Source organism: Lithobates pipiens, unplaced genomic scaffold (assembly GCF_037356315.1).
Source record: "Lithobates pipiens isolate NorthernLeopardFrog02 unplaced genomic scaffold, aLitPip1_a1.2 Scaffold_23, whole genome shotgun sequence".
NCBI lineage: Eukaryota > Metazoa > Chordata > Amphibia > Anura > Ranidae > Lithobates > Lithobates pipiens.
In genome coordinates, this window is record NW_027507785.1 from 93,203,771 (window position 1) to 93,226,371 (window position 22,601).

General features: G+C 41.3%; 1 protein-coding gene across 2 annotated transcripts in view; it reads right to left on the reverse strand.

Moving 5' to 3' along the window:
* Nucleotides 1-22,601, reverse strand: part of CACNA2D3 (calcium voltage-gated channel auxiliary subunit alpha2delta 3) — a 1,440,485-nt gene that overhangs the window by 110,597 nt on the left and 1,307,287 nt on the right. For both annotated transcript variants that reach the window (XM_077452052.1, XM_077452053.1), the window contains one exon: nucleotides 19,029-19,099. In XM_077452052.1, the coding sequence (XP_077308178.1) occupies nucleotides 19,029-19,099 (71 nt within the window). The remainder of the gene's footprint in view (nucleotides 1-19,028; nucleotides 19,100-22,601) is intronic.

Below are 22,601 nucleotides of genomic sequence, written 5' to 3' on the forward strand. Positions count from 1 at the left end.
AGCGCCATCAGGCGTTCTGGAGCACCCAGGCCAATTCTGACATTTCTCTCCTACATGTAAAAATCATCATTTATTTGCTAGAAAATTACAGAGAACCCCAAAACATTATATATATATATTTTTTTTTAGCAAAGACCCTGGAGAATACAATGGTGGTCGTTGCAAATTTTTATCTCACACGGTATTTGCACAGCAATTTTTCAAACGCGTTTTTTGGGGGGAAAAAACTGTTTTGTGCTTAAAAAACAAACAAAAAAAACAGTAAAGTTAGCCCAATGTTTGCATAAAGTGAAAGATGAAGTTATGCTGAGTAAATAGATATCAAACATGTCACTCTTCAAAATTGCACATGCCAGTGGAATGGCGCCAAACGTCGCTACTTAAAAAATCCCCATAGGCGACGCTTTAAATTTTTTTTTACTGGTTACATGTTTTGAGTTGCAGAGGAGGTCTAGGACTAGAATTATTGCTCTCGCTCTAACATTCTCGGCGATACCTCACATGTGTGGCACATGCGAGCACATGGGGACATGGGCGCTTTAATTTTAATTTTATTTTTTTATTGTTCATTTTACTTTATTTATTTTAGTTTGACATTTTTTTCCCCAAAAATATATTTTTGATCACTTTTATTCCTATTACAAGAAATGTAAACATCCCTTGTAATAGGAATATGGGGTGACAGGTCCTCTTTACAGTGAAATCTGGGGGGTCAATATGACCCCACATCTCACCTCTAGGCTGGGAAGCCTGAAATAAAAAATAAAAAAAGATTCTGGCTTTGATCGTACTGGCGAGTTGGTAGAAGCACCGGAGGGCGGTGAGGGGTGGGGGGCGTCTATGGCTGGGTATTTCAGGGTATCACCGAGTATGGCTGGGTATCTCTGAGTATGGCTGGGTATGGCAATTTATGGCAGGGTATTACAGAGTATTGGCGGGGTATTGGCGGGGTACTACAGAGTAATAGCAGGGTACTGCAGAGTATTGGGGGGTACTACAGAGTAATGGCAGGGTACTGCAGAGTATTGGGGGTACTGCAGAGTAATGGCGGGTACTGCAGAGTAATGGCGGGTACTGCAGAGTATTGGGGGGTACTGCAGAGTAATGGGGGTTACTGCAGAGTAATGGGGGTTACTGCAGAGTAATGGGGGGTACTGCAGAGTAATGGCAGGGTACTGCAGAGTAATGGCGGGGTACTGCACTGCAGAGTAATGGCGGGGTACTGCAGAGTAATGGCGGGGTACTGCAGAGTAATGGCAGGGTACTGCAGAGTATGCACTGGTATTGCAGAGTATTGGCAGGGAATTGAGGGGTTAAATTCGGTGAGCAGCGATGTGGGCACTGCAGATGCAGCCCACATCGCTGCTGACACCGATCTCTTTCCCCTCCGCTGTACCGATCGGTACAGAGAGGGGAGGGAGGAACCGGCGTCATAACATGACGCCGGTTTGTTTCCAAGTGATCACTCCGTCATTTGACGGAGCAATCACGTGGTAAACGCCCGCTATGAGCGGCCGTTTACCGTGGACCCGGCGGTCACGGATGCTCTCGAGTGCGCGCACCTCGGGGCACGCGAGAGCAGAATTCTGGGAGGCCGTTAGTTAACGGTCTCTCAGAGTTAAACAACCGCCCTGAAGCCGTTAATCGGCAATGGGCAGTTGTTAAGTGGTTAAAGCTAGATCACTAGCTATATAGGTGAGGTGAATATAGTGGTGTATACTGCAGTCAGGGCACAGACAACAACCACTACACAGCAGCAAGATAGGAAATCAGCCAAAAACGATTGGTGTGTAACTGTGTTGAAGGTACACAGAACACCCACTGCTTCAGATGCTAAGTAACACACTACACGAGGCCGCCTCAAAGGCGGCCTTATATAGTGTGGGGCGTGCACTACACAGCCTGAGCTATGATTGGCCACAGGCAGGATGCCTGTGGCCAATCATGGCTCTCCTCGCTGCCGGCGCTGCGATTGGCCAAGCATGCGGGGTCACAGTGCATGCTTGGCCAATCATGGGGCAGCAATGCACTGCGCCACCGCAGTGCATTGTGGTCCGCGCGCGCGTCACTCGAATTTTGACGCGAGCGGCCCAAACGTTCGGAATTCGCCGAACAGCCAATGTTGAACACGAAGCTCATCCCTAATCCTGAACTTCGTACTGCAGGGGGCTCACTGCCGGCGGGCAGCTTCTGCTGTGATTATTTACAGCAGAAGCTGATCTGTGGCTGCCGGGCACTGGATGTTCACTGGGAAACCCACCGATCGTCGGGCAGAGACTCCGAACGGAACTCTGCCTATGTAAACAAGGCAGAGTTCCATTCGTATGGGGGGAGGGATGGAGTTTGTGTTTTTGCATTTTTTTATATGTTTTAGAGCAGAAAGTAAAAAATATTGTTTTTTTTAATTGTCTTTTTTTTTGCCTATAGCGTAAAAAAAATGCAGTGGTGATCAAATACCAACAAAGGAAAGCTCTATTTATGGGAAAAAAATTACATACATTTTACTGGGATACAGCGTTGCATAACCACACAATGGTCAGTTAAAGTGCCTTATCGCAAAAAGTGGCTATATAACACTGCAAAATCCTTCCTTTCCTCTCATCATTCATGTAATTTATCATATATTATATGCAGCAATGCCCATCTTGGTACACCTTGCACTGGGTCGCAGTAAGCAGAAGCAGACATCTTGATACACCCAGCCCGAACTATATGGGCTGGGTGTAACAAGATAAAGGAGAAAAAGGAGAGAAAGGGGCGCCTCTGGGTGCAGATTTTTTTAAAAGGTTTTATTTTCAGTGTAAAAAACATAAAATTTTGCACTCACATTTAGTAGGCAAAAAGTAAGCATTAAACACCAGGGGTCAGCTGGTATATCTGATTTTTGGGACGTCAGCCAGTGGTCCGGTCCACATCTGTCATCTCATCGCGTTGTTCCTGTTCCTCTCACATGCTGTCCACTGCAGGTGTTTTGTATGAAGCAGCCGGCTTGTGGTGGACACGAGATGTGCGGTCTTCAAAACGAGGCTTGGGAGGCAGAGACGACCAGGGCGCGGGGCTGTGACGTCAGCGGGTATGCGACGCGTTTCTTGAGCGTGCGGGTCGAGATTGTCGGACGACCGCGCTCTTTCATCAGGCAGAATCAGAAAAAAATGCAGGGGACTCAGGATATAAATAGGGGCAGGCTAAGGGCAGTGGGCGGGGCTGGAGGCGGACTAGGAGCAAGTGAAGGGGCATGGCTACGATCGAGTATGAGAAGGAAAACAATGAGTAATGAGGGGAAAGGGAAGTGGGATGAGTAATGAGGGGAGAGGGAAGTGGGAGAGAGAGGGAGCTGGAGCGGCTTAGTATAAGGAGGAAGTCAACGTCTATGGTGAAATCTTATGTACATATCAGTAAAGATATCTATGGGATAAAATCCTATTTGGAAAAAATCAAAGAATGGATGGAAGAATGAGTAAACAAAGGGGGGTGGAAGGAAGATAAAAAATATATATTAAAAATGGGTAAAAAGGCTTAAAAAACTTAGAAAGGAAGGTAAAAGGGAGGAGCATACATGGAGTGTGTAGATATAATTATATTGGAGATTGGACGTGCAGGACATATGTGTTATAAGGGAATAAAAATAAAAATAGTGTATGTGTATAGACACATATACACATATACACATACACGTGTAGATACGTACGCTTATCAGTGTTGCAGGATAGTTTTTTTCTTTAAATTTAGTTTTCAAGGTGTTACTGGATTCGATATAGTCGATTTGTTTGGTGCAGTTTTGCCTTAGGCGCCAAAATTGTCCCTTTGGGATGTTTTTAATCCATTTTGGATAGTGACAGCTATTAAAGTGAAGGTAGGAGTTGCCCGCGGTTGGTTTTGTATAATTTTTTGAGATAATAGCATGACCTTCGTGTCCCAGTTCTAGGTCTAAGAATGCTATGGTCTCGCAGTTGGTATTAGACGTGAAGGATAGGCCATAGGGGTTATTGTTACAATGTTGAACAAAGGGGGGGATTAAGTCAGCTGCTCCATCCCAGATGAGGATAAGGTCGTCTATGTATCTACCGAAAAAGATTATGTTTTCTGAAAAAGGATTATTTTTGTAGATGTAGTGGGACTCCCAGAAGCCCATCGCAAGGTTCGCATATGAGGGCGCAAAATTGGCGCCCATAGCTGTACCTTGGATCTGTTGGTAAAAATCACCGTTGAAGGTAAAATAATTATGTGTCAAACAAAAATTAACGGCCTTTAGCACAAAGTCCGCTTGCCTCATATTCATTAGGGGGTCATTGATTAAGGAGTTTTCAATCGCTTTTTTTTTTCCTATCTCCGCGCCCCACACTCATGTATGTGCTCACACACATACACACATGTGTCCATGTAGGCATATATGTGTGCTTTCCTGATTATACTTCTGTTTTTTAATTCTCATTTTATTGTATACAATACGCTTAGAATAACATTATTAATTACATTAAAACACTGATAAGCGTACGTATCTACACGTGTATGTGTATATGTGTCTATACACATACACTATTTTTTATTTTTTTTCCCTTATAACACATATGTCCTGCACGTCCAATCTCCAATATAATTATATCTACACACTCCATGTATGCTCCTCCCTTTTACCTTCCTTTCTAAGTTTTTTAAGCCTTTTTACCCATTTTTAATATATATTTTTTATCTTCCTTCCATCCCCCTTTGTTTACTCATTCTTCCATCCATTCTTTGATTTTTTCCAAATAGGATTTTATCCCATAGATATCTTTACCGATATGCACATAAGATTTCACCATAGACGTTGACTTCCTCCTTATACTAAGCCGCTCCAGCTCCCTCTCTCTCCCACTTCCCTCTCCCCTCATTACTCATCCCACTTCCCTCTCCCCTCATTACTCATTGTTTTCCTTCTCATACTCGATCATAGCCATGCCCCTTCACTTGCTCCTAGTCCGCCTCCAGCCCCGCCCACTGCCCTTAGCCTGCCCCTATTTATATCCTGAGTCCCCTGCATTTTTTTCTGATTCTGCCTGATGAAAGAGCGCGGTCGTCCGACAATCTCGACCCGCACGCTCAAGAAACGCGTCGCATACCCGCTGACGTCACAGCCCCGCGCCCTGGTCGTCTCTGCCTCCCAAGCCTCGTTTTGAAGACCGCACATCTCGTGTCCACCACAAGCCGGCTGCTTCATACAAAACACCTGCAGTGGACAGCATGTGAGAGGAACAGGAACAACGCGATGAGATGACAGATGTGAACCGGACCACTGGCTGACATCCCAAAAATCAGATATACCAGATGACCCCTGGTGTTTAATGCTTACTTTTTGCCTACTAAATGTGAGTGCAAAATTTTATGTTTTTTACACTGAAAATAAAACCTTTTAAAAAAATCTGCACCCAGAGGCGCCCCTTTCTCTCCTTTTTCTCCTTTATCTACAGCAATCCAGGAGCTCAAGTTTCAGCTCTTTTAAGGTGGCAGCCCTGCATGCGGATCCACCCCCCCCTCCCCATCCCTTTTCCCCTCCCCCTCTCCATGAACTAAAGAACATTTATTCCCTCCTTTTTTTGGTCTGGACAAAGTAGTGCATTCCCTGCACTCACCATATGTAACCTTATAGACTCCTTTTTTTCAAGTGGGAACCTAATATCTTTGATTTGCGCCAAATACTTGTCTTATGGGTGTAACAAGATGCCCGCTTCTGGCTTACTGCGGCCGAGTGCAGGGTGTACCAAGATGGGCATCAGATTGTTGAATCTCTAACGAAAACACGGAACGTCACTTTCGCCCTGCACCCCTGCCCTGGCCATCTGACCTAGTTTTACTTCTGCCAGCCTGTTGAGGACTTTCTCTCCACTCCGCCCTCTGACTTTGGCTTGTGAGCAACGCCGCCTCATTCCCAGGTATTGGATTAGGCATCGGGAGCATTTGTGCACGTGCAAATGCTCGGTATCGGTACCGAAACCCATACTAGTATTGGGACAGGATTTCAGATGTTTTATAGTGAGTGGTATAGAAGTGTCTAATTTATAAAAACCTGCAGTGTTCATTGTTTGGGGTTTGATATGATGTTTTAAGGGAAGGAAATTATATAATATGGGGGGCGGGGTAGGCACTCGTTGCAGGTCGACGCCACGCCAACATACCGAGCGTGTGGCGTCATTCATGACGGCGCATTGACATGCTTGTCCATCCGCGTATTCCACGAAGGAATTTTGAGTGTCAAACGCTGAGCACTTATTGTTGCTCGGGCGGTGGCACCGCCTTCCCCTCATTACTTTGTGTGACGTTGTTGGTCACCCCTGGTTTACAGCTGGTACTTATACCACACATGCACTGCGCTTACACTCTAGCTTGTTTTACTTGCAAGACACTGCTGCACCCTTTGGATTACTTCCTTTTACAGGTACTTATGTTTCATTATTTTCACCACCTACCTTCACATTACCTTGGTTTAATTTCATGCCCCCTGTTTTCATTTTAACACTTTTTCTTTTTCACGCTCATGGTATTTTCTCTTACAACACATTCATTTGGGTGTCCTTTTTCCAGTTTATCAGTAGTGGAATCAGCCTATTGTCTATTTATTGATCTCCACAGATATCCTTGGGAATCCGTTACAATATGAACTATGCATACCATTAAACATCAATATCACAGCTGTAAATTGGAGATCCTAATTGTATGTCTAATTTGGTTGCTGGTGCCAGTACCGTGCCTCCGGTGATACCGCCTCAGCTCCCGGGGCTAACATCTTTTACAGTGCCCTTTACTATTGATACTATCAACAGTCGTACCCATATACTACAGATAGGTGAGAGTGATTGGGACCTTTCATGTTCCCCCTCTTTCTTCTATGTTTTTATATACGTTTTTTGGGCGGCACAGTGGTGTAGTGGGTAGCACTCTCACCTAGCAGTAAAAAGAGTCACTGGTTCATATCCCAACCACGACACTACCTGCCTGGAGTTTGCATGTTCTCCCTGTGCCTGCGTGGGTTTCCTCCAGGTACTCCGGTTTCCTCCCACACTCCAAAGACATGCAGGTATGTTAATTGGCTTCTGTCCAAAATTGGCCCTAGTATATGAATGGGGAACTTTGATTGTGGGCTCCTTGAGGGTAGGGACTGATGTGAGTGTGCAATGTACAGGGATAGGGGCAATTGTAGACACACACTCAAGTTGAACTGGATGGACTGGTGTCTTTATTTAACCTTACTAACTATGTAACTATATTCTCCTTTTTACTATCATATCATTTTGGCAATTTTATTTTATTTTATTATAGATACCCCAAACTATGCATCTGCTTCTGATGAGTGGTAATGTAACCACGAAATGCATAGAGCTTTTCCATGATGCTGCGTCACAGTTTCCACGTCCAATATCTGTACTATATTATAGTCTACTATAATGAACCAATCCATCATTGTTATTATGCTTGTATGCTACTACTACAATTTTGGTCTACATACTCAAGGTACATTACTATGTATATTATGCTGAGACAATTGCTGTATATTATGAATTGTTTAGATTTTATCTATTGAGACCTACTATTATTATACTTTTTTTATTTTCTTATGTGTGTATGTATACCTTTTGTATTAAATAACAATGTCTACATTGATTGGCTCATTTGACTTAGTAATGTGCTTCACACAAAAGTCCCACAATTCGTTGTCCTTGTCAGATAAAAAAAAATTCGTTTCCTATGAATTTTGTTAAAAAAATGGGACTATTATTGTACCACCAGGAAAATTCAGGTGAACTACAGTTTCAGTATTTTTTGACTGCTTTTCCATCTTGGAATTTCTCTGAATGCAATCTATTAGACAGGCACCTAAGAACAGCCTAATAACGCGGAAGATTGTGACAGAATAATAACGCATAATGTTACATTTTTCATCACCGAAGTAGTTAAACACAAATTATTTCAGGAAACAATTACATCAGTTCCTTTTATCAACATGAAATAGCTGTAAAGTGTTATTTTTTCAAACTACCTTGATGTCATTTTGTTTTTTTAAGGAGTGCTTTGTGGCTACCTGAATCCCTTCCTGCTGATTATAGCAGAGGAACATTGTAATTGTCTGTTTTCTTTTAGAACTAAATTTAAACCCATTAAAGGGGGCAGTCCACGTCTGATGCAGTTCCCTCCAGCTTTTTAAAATTGGCAGACTTTTTTTTTTCCCTGCTAGAGATACCATGCCTAGGGCGTAATGACATATCCAACATCTTATTTTAATCACTGCGCAGAGACTCGTGATATGTCATTACCAACGCTATCCTAAAGCAGCTTTTTTTTTAAAGGTTTTCACCACTGAAAGTTTGGCTTTCTGTTTTCATCTATCATTAATTTTTGGAGACTGATTTTTTTAACAGTAAAAAAAAAGCTTAACCGCTTCAGCCGGATTTACCCCCTTCCTGACCAGAGCACTTTTTGCGATTCAGCACTGCATCGCTTTGACTGACAATTGCGCGGCCGTGCGACGTTGTACCCAAACAAAATTGACGTCCTTTTTTTCCCAGAAGAAGAGCTTTCTTTTGGTGGTAGTTGATCACCTCTGCAGTTTTTATTTTTTGTACTATAAACAAAAAAGGGCGTAAATTTGGAAAAAAACGCATTATTTTTTACTTTTTGCTATAATAAATATCCCCCAAAATATATTAGCTAAAGATTAAACAGAGGCAAAGATAGCAGCATCCATGGATGAAAACGATAGGGGAGTTTACTTCCACTTTAAGTATGAAGACCAAGATTGTAATAACATTTTTTACTATTTATTACCCTATATATGTATGTATGACTTTTACAAATATTAAACAATGAGGACACTGATTGGCTCATTTAATCTAGTGCTATGCTTCATATAAAGTCCCATTATTTATCCTCTTCCTTTCAATGTATTGGGGTTTATGTATAGATTTCATATTGCCTCAGATAAAGTTCCAACCTTTAGCTTTAGGTTTAGTTATTCATTTCTACAAGGATTGTATATATACATAAAGCAAAACAAATAAAGAAAAAAGAAAAAAACAGACATAAAACAACAATATGCAAACTAAAAAAACTAAAATAAAAATGACCCCGACCATTATACTGTACCTATATAGCAGGAATTACCCTTTAAAAACTGTCTGAAAGACTTTCAGCTTGGAACCTCCAAGACATGATAGATACTAGATTTAATATTAAAAAAACATTATTGAAATAAATTTGGGGGCTGCCATTTCTCACCTCCTGAGAATGCTTTGTACCTGGATATCTCTGGCTTCAATACTTTGAGTCACTGACCTGAATCATGCATACTCAGACTGAGCAGTGAAGTCCTGATCTACAAACGTACTCTACCATTTCTTAGATGTGATGGCTGCATTAGCTTTCTCTTTTGTGTTTTCCTTCTTTTATTCTTCACCTGGTGATCTGGCCAGTAAGTCTGTACAAAGAGACTGACAGCAAAGTCCCAATCTACAAACGTAAAGCGATACTAAAGCTAAAAGCAAACATTTGTTGCATTACAGCTCACCAATTCTTAGATGTTATGGCTGCATTTGTTTTCTTTTATATTTACCTAGGGATCTGGCCAGTATGTTATTTTTCAACAGGACAAGCTGTTCTGCAGATGTAGCAGTTAGAGATTCGAGACAAACCACTTACCACTGATGGGGTGCTTATAATGATCACCTTTTATTTATTTATGTAAAACCATTATCCCAAAAGGAAAAAAAAATCTGCTATAACTATTTAAAAAGCACTCTCATACAGGAGGTGTGTTACTGGCCAGATCACTAGGTGAAAATAGAGGAAGAGCCTAAAAAAGAAAACAAATGCAGCCACCACAACAAAAATTAGTAAGCTACATTATATAACATTTTTAGTTTTGGGTTTAATAATACCGCTTTAAGCCATAAAATGATTCACATGTTTGAAGGCACTGGGTCAGTATGACACTTCAGCAACCAGTATTTTGAGAAGCGGAGGTCAGCAATGGCTTCTCCATGTTCTGTTAGTACCAACATTCACCCCTTCCTTGTCCTACGAAGAAAAAGGTACATGCATACGATTTTTACCAGTATGGAAAACCATAGCAAAGGAGACAATCAGGTCCCCCAGTGATAATAAGTGCCTTTCCTGGACACTTTCTTTTCCCTCTTAGATGGTTAATAAATGGTTCAAAAATATCAAGTGACGTGCAAAATTGTGAGCATTACTTCAAGCTGTTGATCTATCTATGGTCTCTCTAATAATTCCACAGATCTAACCTTACAAAATAGGAAATTGTATAAAATTCATCTGTAATCTTCCATTAGATTCAGCAAACTGAGCTGGTAACATGAATAAGATGGTGGTTTCACGTGATACCATGTCCCCAGTCTCTGACCATCTCCTGTACCTTGTCCCCATATCTTTTTGAATGCCTGTATTTTGTTTGCAATGCCAGTTTAGACTGCAGAATTTAATTACAAGGGGGGTTTCCACTTTTAGCTTGCATTTAAAGAGTAGCAGAGGAGTAAACAGAACTTGAAAAGCCACGATTACCTGTTTTAAGACATTTTTACTTGACTACCCAGGTTCACCTATAAGTGCGTTTCCAGTGCATTTACTCTTCCAAGGGCCACCTCAACTTCCCAAGCTCATTACAATAGACTATACTTACCAGAAATGAAGCTCCCAGGCATCTTAACTCAGTGGCCTGCAACTCTTCCAAATCTCAGTCTCTTGACTTGTCTTTAGCACATTAACTGCTTGAACACCTTTCACTTCAATTGAAGGTCCATACACATCTCCTCAAGCTGTTGACAGGCTTTCCATTTGAAGTGAATGGCGTTCAGGGCTTCAAGCTGCAAAAAACGAAAAGATTTTGAAGAGTTGTTGTGTGGTTCAGGCGGCACCCAAATGATTGCCAGGGAACTGATAAGTAAGTATATCCTGTAGAGAAAACATCAGATGTGGGGGACCTCCAAGAGGTAAGTGCAAGAAAACACACTAAGCGGTGGACCTAGGGAATCAAAAAAGCAGATCTGAAAAACATCTAATCAACTTAAAGTGAAAGTAAACCCTTTTTTCGTTTTCAGCCAAGGAAGCTGTCATCTTGGCCTCTAATGATTCTTCAACTGCCATAATGCTGCACATGTGATCAGTTATGAAACCAGCCATTGGACGGTTTGAAAGTTTGGTTGAGAGCACAACCAATGTGAAAGTTAGCATTTCCGGCATGCCGGGAATGTAATGCCGCGTACACACGACCAGACTTTTCAACATCAAAAGTCTGACGGAATGTTTCCGGCAGACTATTCGAACGTGTGTGGGCTGCAGCGGACTTTTGATTTGCAAAAGTCTGACAGACTTTAGAAATGGAACATATTTCAAATTTTTCCGACAGAACTCTGCCGGATCCAGTTCCTACTGAGAAATCCGCTCGTGTGTGTGCTAGTCTGATGGACTAAAACCGACGCTAGGGCAGCTATTGGCTACTGGCTATGAACTTCCTTATTCTAGTCCAATCATCACGTTCGAATCCATCGGACTTTGGTGTGATTGTGTGTGGCCAAGTCCGTTCATTCGGAAAGTCCGTCAGAACTCTGTCAGAACTTCGTCAGAACTCAGTCGAAAGTCTGTCAGACTTAGTCCCTCGAAAAGTCTGGTCGTGTGTACGCGGCATAAGTGTTTTTTGAAACTGGGTTTACTCCTGCTTTAAATTTTCCTTATTTTGACAATGTGCTTCTATTCCTAAACTCAATCTACTAAGCCTTGACATATCAGCCACTCATAAGGATAAGTAATATTATGTAACTATTTCATAGTTAATTGTGAAGCTCAAACTAATAGTTTGGCAACCTCAATGTCAGTTCCACCTTAAAACTTTTTACATTAAGTCTATACATTTTTTTTTTTTTGTGAAAGTCACTTCTACAAGATATTTAAAGAATCTTTCTAGGTTTGAACTGACACATTGTAGAATAAAAGGCATATCCCCCTGGAAAATATTTTATTGCTGAGATCACTGGTGCAAAGACGGCACCTTTATTGCTTTGCATTTACTGTACAAAGCAATGTTTACACTGTACATTGTGTGAAATCTTAAATGCCTTTTGACAGGGGAAGAGGAAATTTGAGTAATTACCAGACTACAAAGTCTTTCCCTGCTTTTGATGTGCTATTATGTTAGAAGCCTGGACGTGCCACATGGATATGATATCTGCAGTGTTTGAATTAATTTTTAGCTGGCAATATCTGTACCAAAATAATAGATGAAAGGTGGATACTGTATATAATTTTGTAGCTGGCATAACAAAAGTGCTTTTTCCTTGTACATTGGTGGAATCTCTTAAAAATACAGACAAGCATTAGGACTGTCTAATAGTGACATAAAAGTATGGAGTAGCATAACAGAGCAAATCTAGGTTTAGCTGCTTCTTTGAAACTCTGATTGGTTATAAATATTTTCTAGAAGCAGGACTGAAGGTTAGTGGTGGTAGGGGGCTTCCAGGCTTCCAGGCCTCCAGAACCACAGGCCTGGCCACACTTTTGAACAGTGTGTGCCTTCTTGCTAAACCACAGATTTGCATGTAAAATACACACCAATTCATCAGCTTCTTGCAGGAAGTTTCTAAATGCTTCTTTACCTTGTCACTATCTGCTTTTATTTTTATTTTTTTTTACTAGTGCTAGTAGTTGCTTTGTCAGTCCCATGGCCGACTCTTTACTTAGTGACCAGTTTTCTTTTAGGTTTAATGGGGCTAGTGTCACCATTCCTAAGGAGCCCCCTTGAAGTTTGTTGAGGTCTGCTTTGTCTGGCCCCTTGATTTTGATATGTTTGGTTTGGGAAGCCCTACAAAGACTTCACTCTCTTGTCAACCTAGCTCACAGGTTCATGCAGGGACACATAAGGCTCTACCCTAAAACATAGCTGCAGTCTCCATAGAGGAACATCAAAGAACACGAGAAAATTTCTGTAAACGTGACCAGTCTGTCAAATCTGGTAGAGGAGTTATGTATGGGTACGGACATCAGTGGCAACTCTATATGCAGTTTAATTTAAAAAAAGCGTGTAGGGTACAGTAATCTCTATTTGTTAAAAATAGCTCCAAATATGTCTGAGTCTCCCACCGGAGCCCCATTACCCATCACATACTCACTTTATGCCGGCCATTAGTGCAGATTGGCAATTTGGGTCTGAGTGTCTGACATTACTCTGAGAATACCATTCTCTGCTGAACTCTGGGTCTTTTGTGATGTATCTATACTCATTATATTGATCTATATCAGTGATGTATATGTAATATAATATAATATTATTATAAGGATACTGTAATGAGTTCGCTTTTTAAGTGTTACTAAACCCAGGAGACTGCATTCACTATATCTGGTCTCTCACAGTACACAGGACACGGAAATGCAATTATTTTAGTAAATATAGGGCTCTGTATTTTCAGCAGATTGATTGAGGAGAGTAAAAGAAGGGGAGAATCAGAGAAGACAGCCTTTTTACACAAAGTGGAGGATTAACCCCTTAGGATCCAACTAATTTTAACGTTGTGGGTTTGGTAACACTTTAAAGTCGATTTTAAAATGATGAAAAACTGACCTAGTATGAAACTGACCTTCTGTACTTTATTCAACTTTATAATGCCTAAATCAATTATTTTAAACCATAGATATAATTCAGCAGTCATTTTTACCCATGAATAAGTGAAGCTGTACTGACTTCCATCATTCAGTCATGTGACCACTTACTGCTTATGCCTGTGGTACTCATATTATCTTGCACCTTGAAGACCGCAAACTTTGTGATCAAAGAGCACAGATTTCTCAGTCTTCAGTGAGCAGAGAATCATTGGCTGTCTGCTCTACCCCTCAAGCACCTACAGGAGCAGCAGGCTATGCATGGGGTAGGGGCAACTTTAGTCTGGCTAAATATTGGTCACAGGCATAGCTCCCAACTGTCCCTGATTTAGAGGGACTGTCCCTGATTTGGAGTGTCTGTCCCTCTGTCCCTCTTTCCTCCTCATTTGTCCCACATTTCGGTCTGCTCTATATAGTTGTATATAAAATGCACTTTTTGTCTTTCAAAAAGTGTTTCCCAGTGCTAAAACTTTCATCCAAATGCTAAATTGCTGCATTTGTACAGTTTAAAAGCCAATATAAAGGAATAGTAGTGATAAAAAAAGCCTTTGTGGATTTAATTAACCTTTATTTTGGTTAATTTCTCGTTGGCTTTTGCATGCCATCAGCCCTTCCCATCCGCTTTCGGCCTCCTTCTGCCCTTCTAGGTGGCTTTCGGCCCTCCTCGGCAGCTTTTGGCTGCTCTCGGCCATTCTCGCCGGTTTTCGGCCGCCGGGAAGGGCTGAAAGCTGACGAGAAGAGCCGAAGGCAGCCAAAAGCCAACAAGAAGAGCCGAAGGTGGCCGAAAGCCGCCGAGAAGGGCCAAAGGTGGCCGAAAGCCGCCGAGAACAGCCGAAGGTGGCTAAAAGCCACCCAGAGGCTGCAAAATGGTGGGGGATCGGCGTATAACATGCACCCGTGATTTTCCCCTGATCTTAAGGGGAAAAAAGTGCCTGTTATACACCGATAAATACGGTAGTTCTTATAGCAAACTCATAAAGTGAGGTAGGGCCACAGCTCTTAACACTAGAATGTTCCTGTGGCTACTCGTCTCGTCATCCAGCCATATAATGAAGGGGATGCCAGCATCTCTACACACATTTGCTAGTAGGTGTCCCTCATTGCCATCCCAAAATGTTGGGAGGTGTGGTCACAGGCGTGTAGAACGATTAGTGCACTTCTGTGATCACCAAGAGAAATAGGACCACAAGAGCTTTGGCCCTACTTCCCTTTAAAATTAAACTCATAAAATACATAATGCCTACATAGGAGTTGCAGTCACTGAGGATCATAATGAAATTGTGATGGGCAATCACAGTTTTTCTGATAATCACAGACTACTGAGCTAGTTATATTCTATTTTCTACTTTGAGGATCACTGCAAATGATTTTCACTGTGTAAAACAAGGATTTCAATTCTGATAAAGAGATGTAAAAAAAAAAAGAAAAAAAAAAAGGGGAAACAGACATGTCTCTGAAAATATAATGGAACACAGCATCATGGAAAGCCAACAATGAGTGTTAAGAAGAGCAGAAAACCAGAAAAAGGTAGACGAAACCAAATGTCATGTTCCCTTTAAAAATGTGGTAATCCAGCCAACTGTTACCATTAATATTGGGACAGATATTGCTATGATGTCAACACATACTCTACATGAAAACATTTATGATTAAGAATATTCAAATATCAGAACATTTGGTTAAAAAAAAAATATAGGTTAAGAAACTTTAAAAGACAGGTTTTATGTTCTCTGAAGTAAGCCTGTCATAGGAGAAATACAGACGTTGCCATTACTGAAATCTTCTGGAAATGTGCATGTCATGCTGATCTACTGGCTTCTAGACATGTGCGATTCGTTTCGTATGAATCAAAAATTCATACGAATTTCCGTAAATTTGTACATTTGTGAGGATCCGAAATACGAATTTCTATGCTTCCGAATTTTGTACGAAATTTCGTTTACGAATTTCGGATCCAAAATCCATTACAACGGATACGTGACTGGTGTTTTGTTTTCTTCTGCTGCTGAGTGAGGGTTGGGAAAATTACCTTTTTTTAATATGGGAGTGGGAGACTGGTACTGGTAGTCCATGGGAGATTCAGAATCGGACAAAATAAGAATGTTCGTTAATTACAATTATTCATTATGCTAAAGTTAATAAACCTAGGAAGTCAGCACATGATAAATTCCTCATAACGAACATTCGTAATAGTTACGAAACGTTAAGGAACCTAACGAAAATTCGTATTTCATACGAATCCAAATTGAATTTCGGACACGAAATATGAATCAATTCTAATACAAAACAGAATGGAATGAAACTAAACAAATTTATTGACGGCGCACATGTCTACTGGCTTCAAATATTATGGCTGCAACAAGTATGCCAATGAGAAATGTCAAACTGAAGTCAGAGCTCTTGCTCTGTATACTTGTTCTATGTCAGTGATTCGGAAAGCATTGAAGTCAGAGAAGAGGGTCAAGCATGAAAGCATAGCTCATAACTGTCCCTAATTTCGAGGGACTGTTCCTGATTTAGAGCAATGTCCCTCTGTCCCTCTTTCCTCCTCATTTGTCCCACATTTCGGTCTGATCTATATAGTTGTATATAAAATGCACTTTTTGTCTTTCAAAAAGTGTTTCCCAGTGCTAAACCTTTCATCCAAATTGTAAATTGCTGCATTTGTACATTTTAATAGCCAATATAAAGGAATAGTAGTGGTAAAAAAAAAACCCTTGCGGATTTAACTTAGCTTCTTTTTTTGGGGTTTATTCTCCTTTAAGGGGGCGTGACAGGATATGTGTCCTATTCCTACATATGTTTGCTAGTAGGTGTACCTCATTCCCATCTCAAAATATTGGGAGGTATGTGAACGTAAGGTAATTAGCACTGTCAACAGTGGCAGGTTTCCTACTAAAAAATGTGCTAATGTGATGTGGATGCATTTAAAGAAACCTGTCCTGAGAAAGTATGGAGGCTGCCCAATGCTAACCCAGACTAGGAGCTTCAGAGATGCTGATCAATAAGGAAAAACCCAACAGGGTGGTTGTACAGTAGTCAATCATTAGATCGACTTTTGTATAACCAACATGCCCATATATGGGTTGAAATTCGTTCAGTTCCTGCTCAACTGGCCAAAATTTGATCCATCTATGGCTGTCCTAAAGTGTTACTAAACCCAGGACCCTGCATTCACTATATCTGGTCTCCCACATTACACAGAACATGGAAATGCAATTATTTCAGTAACTATAAACTGCAAAATACCTTTTCTCAGTGTCTGGTTAAAGCTTGTATGAGGACTTTTCATACTGCACTGACTGTCTTTTCAGGATTCAGGACCCCTGACTCTCTGCCTGGACAGTGCTGATTGGCACATGCACTCTCCCGAGAAAAAAAATCTCTCTAGCAGTACACACCAAACTGAGCATGTGCAGCTTGACTTCAGTAACTCTGTCTTAAACAGACGTGTTTTGGAGACAATGCAAGAAGGGGAGGATCTGTGCATACAGGATCAAACAGCCTTTTTACACAATGCAGAGGATTAACACCTTAGGTTCTGAGTGAGTATAATAAGCATACTTTACTGAATATACAGACTGATTGTACTGTTTTGGGTTTAGTAACACTTTAAGTTTAACATTTCACAGAAATTGAAAAAGGAAAGTAAAGCCCTGTGAGCCGAATGCTGGCCGTCATAGGCTGGTTCAATAAAAAAATGCCAGCATTCGGCCAGTGTGTAAGCCAGCCGGTCCGACAGAAGCCGGCCACTGTTGGAAGCATATGCTGGAAATCCCCTCCCCTTGTTCCTGCTGTAGGTACCTCTGTAGGTGATTTGCTGTCACTACCCATGAAGAAGGTCCAGCAGTCTGATGATTTAAAAGCCCTGCACTTCTTCCCTGTCAATATTTAAGGCTTCTAGGATGGATCAAAGTGATACTGATTGGTCACATGCTGGCACGTAACAACTTTGACCTATTGGAATTGCTCTAATCCATCCCAGACGCACTAAGGAAAATAGTGGAAGAAGAGAGGAGGTTTCACTGGCTGCATGAACAGTGACAGCTAATCACCCATGTAAGAGTGGCAGCGAACGGGGGAGGGCGTAGGGTGATAGTTCACCTTTTTACTTTCTGTGAATAGGTGATCTAACACTTTAAATAATTTAAGTCAGTTAGCTACCATTTTTAGAGAGAGGTCAGAAATAACAGCCAACCTATTTATCTCAATATAACCTAAATTGTATGAAGTTAGAGAGGCAATAATTACCTTTTCCACTTTTTGCCAAAATAACTTCACTCTGGGAAACAGACCCATTTGGGGTTGTCAGTCTCCTGGGACCTCCTACTAACCTCCCCTAATTATAGGAGATAATAAGGGAAGTGGAGAGCCCCCAGAGGAGCCAGTAAGAGCTGTAGGGCATCCAACAGATCCACACTCCAGATGTCTCGGTTTCCCAGCAGACTATGGTGGACCTTTTATCACCAACAGAATATAGTTCACCAGCCCGAGTGGTGGTAAAAGGAAAGTATTCCCTCTTTTCTTTATAGGTAAGGGCTTGCTTTCTACCTATGAATATAACACGATTGTGTTAATGTGATACATATTCTCCCATCATTTGCATCTACTGAATACAATACAAATGCATCTACTGTACACAATGAATTTAAGGTGTTCATTTGGCCTATGAATTCCCCAGATTTCAATCTATTCAAGCATCTGTGGGATTTGCTGGAAAAACAAGGCTGATCCATTGAGGGCCCATCTCGCTACTTACAGGACTTAAAGGATCTGTACTGACAGCAGGATACCAGATTCCACAGCGTACCTTCAGAGGTCTTGCTCAATATTAGGTGGGTGGTCATATTGGTATGGCTGGCCAGTGTACACTTTTCAATGTATTCTCAAAATGTACTTACCCACCCAACTAATGAAAGAACGATCTGGTAATCAATTCTTAGTAAATACTGCAGACTTGGAGTATTGGCTAAGTCAATATGAATGGTGAATGTAGCTGTTTGAACTTCAATAATGAATCTGTAAGCAATTATATTATTGGATGCAGATCTTCTAAAATACACATTTTCGAATTTTGACATTTTTCACAGAATTCCTAGGAATTATAGTTGCCTTTTCTCTAAAATGCTACCCATTTGACCTGGTCTCAGAGCTGCCGGTTCAAATAAAGAATCCCTAATTTGATTAAAAATCACAATGTAAAAGAAACAGAATAAAACACAACAGTTTTCATTTCTTTGAATATATTTGGTGTGGACGTTTGTATAAGTACCTAAAAAAAAAAAAAAAATGTACAAAAGAATTGACTATCTACCAGATGGACAAAAGAGAATCTCTTTAACTCGGAATATCCTATCCATTTTTTTTTTTTCATAAAATAAGTCAATGCATACCTTTTAAAGGAGCCCATTGTTAGCAATTTATTCATCACAGCACCTTCTACTTCTCCAAAAAACTGTCCAGTCTGGTGGAAAATAAAAAATTAAATTAGTAGGCATACTTGTAGAGCGAGTGAAATACTGCTACATAATACAAAGCATTATATTTAATGGGTTGACTTATGATCTTAAAGTAATTGTAAATGATCAATTTATTTTTAAATATAAGAAACATTTTCACCTTCTCTGATCCTCCTCTTCTCAGGTCCCCCAGCGGCGCTCCTGGCCCCTCCCCTCCTCCGCGGGGAGGGGAACAAACATTAGATGCAAGAAAGCTGGCAGCTCGATCTTCCACAATGAATACATGTATTAATCCAGGTGTGGTAAAAAAGAATATAGGGCTTACGTGTTTTGGCATGGGGCCTTAATCACATGGCTATGATTAAGGCTACACCCCAAAACGCATGAGCTCCATATTATTTGTACCCCACCTAGATTACTAAATGTAATCATTGCTGAAGATCAAGCTGCCAGCTTTCTTTCATCTACATGTTTGCTTGGGTGATAGGAGGACACTAGAAGCCAGTGCACCGATCGATCACAACCTCAGGGAATTACTAAGGGTGTTTTCTACTATATTTAAAATTCAAAATAACACCTCCTCACCGTCAAACACCCTCTGAAAAGCAATCCAGTGTGATCCTCTCTTCAGAGGGTCAAACATGTGTAAACAAGCCCTGAGTTATTATGTAATTTATTTAAAAAACACCCATGTTCTGCAAACTCTTCTGGAATCTAAAAGCAAACTGCATGAATAAAAACGTCTACCTTTAACCTCTTCCTGTCTGCGCTATAGCCGAAATATGGCTACAGCATGGACCTACTTTGCTAGGAGGGCGTCCATGAACATCCTCCCGCGCTCGAGCGGTGCGCTCTGTGATCAGCGAGTCTATGAGACTCGGCTGATCACAGATTGGAGTATGGGGTTGATCCCGACCCGTACCACATGATCAGCTGTCAGCCAATGACAGCTGATCATGTAATGTAAACAGAGTTGGTAATCGGCTATTTTTTCTCCTCACGTAGCATGAGGAGAAAAAAAAGCCAATTACCAGCGGCTGTGAGAGGGGCATCAGTCCTGATCGTGGAGAACCTCTACAGAGACTTCTGTGCCCACCTGTGCCACCTACCAGTCCAAAAAAGTGCGGCCTATCAGTGCCCACCAGTGCCACCTACCAGTGCCCACAGTACCACCCATCAGTACCCACAGTGTCACCTATCAGTACCCACAGTGCCACCTATAAATGTTACCAATCAGTGCCTCATTATCAGTGCTGCCTATCAATACCACCTACCAGTGCCCATCAGAGACACCTATCAGTGCCCATCAGTGCCACCTATCAGTGCCCATCAGTGACATCTATCATTGCCCATCAGTGCCACTCATCAGTGCCATCCATCAGGGCCCATCAGTTCCGTCTTATCAGTGCCCATCAGTGCTGTCTTATCTGTGCCTACCAGTGCAGCCCATCTGTGCCCATCAGTGCAGCCTCATCAGCGAATATCAATGAAGGAGAAAAATTACCCTTTTCCAAAATTTTATAACAAACTATGAAACATGTTTATTTTTGTTTTTTTTATTTCTGTCTTTTTTTGTTTGTTTAGCAAAAAATAAAATACCACCAAAAGAAAGCTCCATTTGTGTGAAAAAAATGATAAAAATGTAATTTGAGTACAGTGTAGCATGACCATGCAATTGTCATTCAAAGTGTGAAGGAGCTAAAAGCTAAAAATTAATCTGGGCAGGAGGGAGGTTTAAGTGCCTAATAAGCAAGTGGTTAACCCTAAAGCTGCTGACAAAACTAAGTGCTAAAGAATATCTAACTTGGTGTACAACTATATGTGTAAAAATATGAGCTGTGCTAAAAACCCTCTTAATAAAGTCAACTGGAGCAAAACACATAAATACCAATACACATAATCATGAAGTGATAATACTTGTGTAATCTATATGAATAACAAAGTGTGGTCACATAAAGTGCAATAAGTCTAAATACCACATGCAAAAATCAAATAAAAAATGTATCGAATTTTAAAGCAGTGCTTCTGAAATAAAGTGCCAGAGTTCATCTAAAAAGAAAAGTGCTCCTTGAATCTCTGGATTGGTCACACATTGTGCTTCCACTTTCCTCCACCAGGGTGCACACTCAGTGGCGGGAGTGGCACTTGTAACACGTAGGTCACCAGCACAGTATCAATTTCCTCTCAATTCTGATCACTAGTCCTCCCAGGACACCATTGACATAAAGTGCTCAATTCCCATGTATTATAAAAAAATTCCCATGTATTATAAAAAAGCAGATATGTTTTATTAATGTTAGGCCCCAGAAACAATAAAAATGGTTACATTCATAAAATAAGGTACCTCCCCTGGCACCGGACCTGCGGATACTCTGTTCAGGAACTGCCTAATGATCTGGAGCCAGCGTACGTTCCAAATGGTGGAAGTGACGCCACCACCGGAAGTCCCACCTCTACGTGTTTCATCACATCCAGGTCATCATCAGGATGGTGTCCTGGGAGGTTTACTGATCGGAATTGAGACAAAATTGATACTGTGCTGGTGATCTACTTGTTACAAGTGGTCTCCTCCTGTGGATGAGTGTGAACCCTGGTGGTGAGAGTTGAAGCGCACAGTGTGACCAATCCACAGAGACACACTGAGCACTTTTCTTTTTTGGAGGAACTTTGGAACTTTACTTCAGAGAAACTGCTTTAGGTTAAAAATGAGCCTCAACTGCATGCTTTTACTATCCCTCAACCACAAGTGTAAACTAAGCCTTATTGTACTGTGTTCATAGAGGAGCAGCTTTGTCACCCTACACTGTTCTTATTTGGACTACAAACTTCCTCATATCTTCTTATCTCCATAACAAATGGGGGAAGGTGATTTGCAGTTTACAAAGGAAAATTAGGAAGGCTGATAGCATTGTTTGAGATTTCAGTATAGTGCACATTGGATTTATGGCAGGTTTATTTCTGTACTTGCAGAAAAAAGGAAATTAATACATTCATCATATCTGGTAAACTACAACATTTAAAGTGCTATCTCTTGGGTCTAGATATACCTTAAAGTTAACTCCTAAAAGGGCTTCTCACCCTGGAACCTATTAGTGCATGATTACTGCAACTGGGTGACACCCACCCCCATTGATCGGCGCACTGGCACTGCCTGCATCATTTACAGTGGCCGGTTTAGGGTGCGCACCATGACCATTGCACTTCCCCAAAGTAGCCTGCCCAATGCACTGCAGGGCATTGTATTAGGCTAGACGGGAGAGAGCCTGAAGTGCTAGCCTGCCCAGTGTCTACTGCTCTGTTCTGAGATTCACGCTCTGGTAAAACACTGTGGCCCTTTGGTTGTGGGGGTCTATGAGCAGGCACCCCATGCCCCCACACACAAACTATTTTGTTTTGATGTTTTCTATTTTTATGGGGGTGGGGGTTCCCCTTAAAGCCAGAACAACTACAGCTAAAAAAGCTGACCTGCCATCAAAGCCAATGACTGCCTCACCCGGTTTCTGGTGA